The 6,000-nt window shown below is 35.2% G+C and overlaps 1 protein-coding gene across 4 annotated transcripts in view; it reads left to right on the forward strand.

Moving 5' to 3' along the window:
• GABRA2 (gamma-aminobutyric acid (GABA) A receptor, alpha 2) overlaps nucleotides 1-5,787 on the forward strand; it is a 146,270-nt gene extending 140,483 nt beyond the window's left edge. For 2 of the 4 annotated variants that reach the window (XM_011975312.1, XM_011975310.1), the window contains exon 10: nucleotides 4,530-5,569. In XM_011975312.1, the coding sequence (XP_011830702.1) occupies nucleotides 4,530-4,826 (297 nt within the window). In that variant the 3' untranslated portion in view covers nucleotides 4,827-5,569. Of the gene's footprint in view, nucleotides 1-4,529 lie in introns of all 4 variants that reach the window. The other 2 variants (XM_011975309.1, XM_011975313.1) reach the window with 1 other exon arrangement.
• Nucleotides 5,788-6,000: the final 213 nt, after the last annotated feature.

Genomic DNA, 6,000 nt, shown 5'->3' on the forward strand with positions numbered 1-6,000 from the left:
ACAGTCTGTGCCTTCAAAGAGCTTGCAATGAAGTGAAAGGAAAACAAAAGTGAAAAAGATACATACATGTTTCATTGTAGAGGCAAGCACCAGGGTCCTGCAGAAAGGCATGAAATGGCAAGGAAGTGCAGGCAGTAGAAAGTGTTATCTCGGTCCACGTGACTCAGAGCTGAATCAGTGTTAGCCTGGTGATAGCAAGGAGGTAACCAGGGGACAATGTGGAGTTAATTATCAGTTCTGGCTGAATTGTGTCACCTGTAGCAAGTTAGGGGTAAAAGTGAGTGTACGGATTTCGGCAAGAAGTGAGAGTGGATGGAAGCTGAGTGCATTTCTGGACATTTTTTGTTTGTTTGTTTTAATTACCTGTGGGACATGTAGGTAGAGAAGTCTAGTGAAACTTAGTGGTTAAGAATTCTGGAGAGATATTGTATCAGTCATTCATGCATAGATTTCAAAAGTCATGAAAATTACTTACAATTAATAGAAAATAGTGTCAGTTTGCCTGCATGATCCCTAGTCTCCTTCCCACTGATCCCATTCTCAACTTGTAACATTACCTTTTTTGAAAATGGACTTCTGAAACACAGTGTATATTTTTGGCTATACCTGGCCTTATTCTCAAAAATGATACGAAGTGGACGATCTAGGTGCCTTAAAGTAGAAATACAGCATGAGATTAGACAATAGGAAGTTAGGCCGTCAGAACTATCAGAACTTTTCTAGTTCTCAAAAGAAACAAAAATTTTTGTATAGGAACATGAGTATAAAAAATTCATTTATGAAAATGAGTACTGTTTTTAATTATTAACACAAAGGTTTTCATTGGATTATTTCTCTTCAGGTTCTGAGTGTAAGCTAAAAGTTACATTAAATAAAGCAGAATCAGTCATGTGGCCCAAGGATTCAGCCTGCTGATGGTCTGGCTTGATCCAAAGCCTGCATGATATTCAAAGAGGTCTCTATAGTACGATTTCTCGCAACATAGTTATTTTTAATGGAAGTCGATAGTGAATAGGGCCATGTAATACTTCCCGGTTATCATTTACCTAGGGTATGGACATTCTTTGGTACTATCACTATCAAATCTGGGTCTTATAAAGAATATTAATAATATATATTATCCAGACTTAACTTATAGACTCTGCTTTAGAAGATCTTAGAATTCTAAGTCAGCTATGAATTCAACAGTATTTTTTTCTCCATAAACATGGTTTTAGTTTTAAATAAAGAGAAACAGTCTGCTTCACTATAGATTTGCAGTTGTTACTTTCAAATGGACTGAGGGGAGTTATTTTCCCCTTTAAAATAAGACTTTGTAAAATTCTGAGCCAGAAAAGCTTTGCTGTGCTGTGGCTAGGAATTCAGAAGATGTAGCACCATAGGAATGCCCTGCCTTTCATTCAGTGAATTGGTAAGAAATTACAGGTGCCAATAACCGGGTTCTTAACTAAAAATGGTACTTATAGCTGTTGTACTTTGCTTACTTGGTCCTGAAAATGGTAGTTTCCAAGTTACAAGAGAACCAAAACCATTACCTTTTTAGGTTCTGAGCACTACTCTGAAGTTTACACTGATTCAGAGATTAAAGCCATACTTTAAACAATTATGAAAATAAGATGAATTTTGTCATTTATAGCTGTCAATAAAAATTACAAACATAACTTGAAACAAGTTTTAACACTGCTTATTAAAGAGTCCACAGTGTTAGCATGGAACAAAAAATGCCAACATACAAATATGCAGGGTTGATACTTGGCTGGTATGTGCTGCTTCTCATTTCTAATTGGTCAGAGTATCTGTTCAGATTGATTAGTCCCTCTGCTCTAAAGTTTTACAAAGATTTTGTACCTGTATTTCTTGTGCATATATGTGCAATTGAAGGGTATTCGGGGGTGGGGGGGACAAGAAAATATCGGTTAAAATTAGTATAGGGTTTCTAGCTGGAGACTGCTGTTGCAACAAAAGACATTTATATCTTATGTTTCTTTGTCTACATGTCTAAATCCTACACCATAGTTCCTCATCCAACATAAATGCCCTACTTCCATCAAACTTTCCTTGAGTTCTTCAACAAAATATTTGTCTTCTTCTACCTAACACATAATAAATTATATTGCCTTAACATCTTGTATACCAATAATCACCGTCTGGCTTGTAATAGTTATGATTTGCAGCCCACTAGGAGAATATGTGTTTCTCAATGTGGTTAGAATAACATATTCACCTACTCGCTTATTACAACAGTTTGATATACTTTTAGTATCATTATCTTCCTCTTGTCAAGTTACAAGCTGAAGAAAAATATTAAGGAAATTTCTCAAGGCCCAGATTCTTTATATGTGCAATTTGATATCATTTTAAATTATGTTTCAATTTGGTTCAAATAATAATATAAACACTATGTATTATATACATTATAAGTTGAAAAATCCTTTTTGAAGATTGACCTATTGGTATAAACCTCAACAAGAATATTTTAGGAAAAAGCACACTCCCATATCTCAAACAGCTTACTCAGACAGAAAATCATATGGCATGGTGTTTAAAAGCAGAGGTTTAGAAGTCAGATACATCTAAGTTTGAGTGCTCTTTCGGCCATTTAATACGCAGAGACCCGGTCAAGTCACAAAACTTTTTCAGCCTTCATTTTTGAACTTATATCATGGGGTTAATAAGGGAACTTCCTATCCCGTGGTGAGGTTTGTCAGAGATGTCACCTTGGCTAGCAATCAACCTGACACATTCTAGTGCTCAAAAAGTGTTAGCTATACTTTCCTTATCAGTTTTTCACTTGGACATTATCCTCTATTTGTAACACTGGAAATACTTGCATCATTACTGAAGAAAAGGTATTTTGTAACTTTTATAAAGTTATAAATGGAGATCTCTCATCCTTCCTTCTTTCATAATTAAGCCAGATCTGGAAGAATGTCAGTAGGGGAAAGAGGAGAGGGAGAAACTCAGGCCAGTGAAAGATGGGTAATCCATGACTGTTTTTAGAATCTCTTGGGCTTTCAGAGCTCCTTTTGTAACTTATTTGAACACTTTGAAAGCTCTTAATTAAAATAACTAAGAGTCAAAATATGATTGCTGACCAATTTGTCCTCTCTATCTGTTGCTTTACACATTGCTCACTATTTTGGCTTATTCACTGCTGTCTCAATTTACTTTGTATTTAAGTAACTAACAATATATTTACATTAGTAAAGAAACAGATAAATACTATTTATATTTTCATTTTATTAAATGAATTATATATTATTTCACTGACGTATTATGTGGCTAACTTGTGGAAGGCTTCATGCTAAGTGCTAAGATTGCAAAGGTGAACAAGACAGAAGCAGCACCAGCCTTCGTTGAATGAGAAAGCAAGATGCCAATCGAATAAACACATGACTAAGAAATAACACATTTTGAAAAATGTTATAATGGAAACAAATTAGGGTGTTATGAATGAGCATATATGGGGAGCAAAGATATGTTTAGTTAGGGTGGCCTTAAGAAAGTCCTTTCTTAGGAAATGGCATTTAAACCAAGACCAAAATAAGAGTAGGAATTGGTGGTCATGTGAAAAATGGGTTGGGGAGAAGGTATTCCAGGTTTTCAAAACTGAGGTCTTCTGGGCTGGGGAACTATCATGTTGAAAAAAGCATGGCACCAAAGCAAGAAAGTATTTTGAAAACTGAGGTTATTTCAGGGGAACCAGTAGGTAATGAGCAAAAGAAAGAAGCCATTGTAAAAAATGTTGTTTCCATTCTAAGTTCCATGAAATAGTCTTTAAGGGATGTAAGCATAGAAGTTAAATGATCCAATTTATGTCTTAAAAAAAGATTCTTTTGGCTTTAATGTGTCTAATGGTTGGACAAAAGCAAGCCAAGCTAGGGCACAAAGTGCAGGCAGGAGATAATAGTGACTGAGACCAGAGTTTGTGATAACGGAACTAGAGATTATAAAGAGAAACCGGATGAGCTAAGCAAAAATCCAAGACTTTGTATTTTATTCTTCTTCTATGTTTCTAGGATTTGTTGCACTGCCATCTTCATAGGGTTATGATTTCCCATTATCTGAGTAAAGCATTGCTATATGACTTTGACGTGAGGTGGGAGGGAATCCTGTTACGAAGCTAGAAATGTGGGATCATTCATTGTAGATTATCATTCCTCTTGTTAAAATATTTCTACATTTCAGTTATTCAGTCATTCATTTGACAAATGCTTGACTGGCTCATGAGAAAAGAAAAGTTATATTGATTTTTAAACTTGTACTTTCCATTGTTTATTTTCCATGTCAACCCACAACCAAAATGATTCTCCAGGAAAGTGGTACCATTAATTTTACTCTGGGGGTTTTCTCACCCTAATGGATTTTTAATTTAATAAATACCTTTATTTATTTTCCTAATTTCTGGATTTTTCTAATGCACGATCATTTGTATTAGGATACTTTCCTTCAGAATTTGAAGTGGACTTTAGAAAATGTTAAGTTGCAAACTCAACTCACACTCTGTTAATTTTTGTATTTTTCAATAGAAAAAAGAAAAGGCTTCCGTTATGATACAGAACAATGCTTATGCAGTGGCTGTTGCCAATTATGCCCCGAATCTTTCAAAAGATCCAGTTCTTTCCACCATCTCCAAGAGCGCAACCACGCCAGAACCCAACAAGAAGCCGGAAAACAAGCCAGCTGAAGCCAAGAAAACTTTTAACAGTGTTAGCAAAATTGACAGAATGTCCAGAATAGTTTTTCCAGTTTTGTTTGGTACATTTAATTTAGTTTACTGGGCTACATATTTAAACAGAGAACCTGTATTAGGGGTCAGTCCTTGAATTGAGACCCATGTTATATTTGGGATGTATAGCAACATTAAATTTGGTTTGTTTTGCTATGTACAGTCTGACTAATAACTGCTAATTTGTGATCCAACATGTACAGTATGTATATAGTGACATAGCTTACTAGTAGACCTTTAATGGAGACATGCATTTGCTAACTCATGGAACTGCAGATGGAAAACACTCCATGCCAAAACAGCCATTGCCTTTTTAAAAGATTTACCCTAGGACCTGATTTAAAGTGAATTTCAGATGACCTGATTTATTTCCTATTCTTCTAATAGAGATGAAAATGGGGATCCTGTACGACCTTTTGTGGACCCTTTTGGTTTAGTTCTTAAATAGGAGTATTTCCTACTGTTGCTTGATTATGATGGAAGATAACATTGTCATTTCTAGATGAATTATTTGAAGTAACAAACATTGTATCTGCAACATCAGCTCCGTTCATGAATGCCCAGAGTCCCTGCTAATGTAACTGGAAGCTTGGCATACATAAGAAAAACTAGAGATTTGAAATCAGCTTTTAATTACTCTGTATAGTATCTATAGCCATGAACATATTACAGCATGACAAGCTCAAATAATTTTGAGTCAGCCCGACAGGATGTTAATTATGCCTACGATTTAGTAACTATTGGAGTGTCATTGTCATTACACTTTTAGCTTCAGAGTTTATTTGAAAGTAATAATTGAAATCCTACAATTAATTTTAGTCATTGGATACTACCTTAATTTTAAAAAAAGAAAATAAATGTGTCTTAATCTTTCCAGGTATGTGTTGTATTGAAATTGATCAGCTAAATTTTACTGGTGCTGGAGACTGGAAAAAGCATCCAGTTTGGTTGCTGTGGAGCAACATGCATATTGGATTAGAAAATTGTGCCAAAAACTCCCACTGATGAGCATTCACAGGTGCCCCGCACTATAGCAAGCACTTACATGATACTCCTCTTTCCTGTTTACTGCAAATTCTGCCTTAAGGCTTCTTTTCAGGACTCAGAAGCCACTAATTATAAAGGAAAGGGCAGTTAATTGGCACATTTTTCTCTTGTGAAAGCAGTTCTTTCAGATAAGAATTAATGTAAATCTGCTTTTGTAAATTGCAACTTTAAATTTCACTGACTCAAATTTACAACAGCTTTGTATACCAGAAGAGGTTTTGGTA

Source organism: Mandrillus leucophaeus, unplaced genomic scaffold (genome assembly GCF_000951045.1).
Source record: "Mandrillus leucophaeus isolate KB7577 unplaced genomic scaffold, Mleu.le_1.0 Scaffold1530, whole genome shotgun sequence".
Taxonomy (NCBI): Eukaryota; Metazoa; Chordata; class Mammalia; order Primates; family Cercopithecidae; genus Mandrillus; species Mandrillus leucophaeus.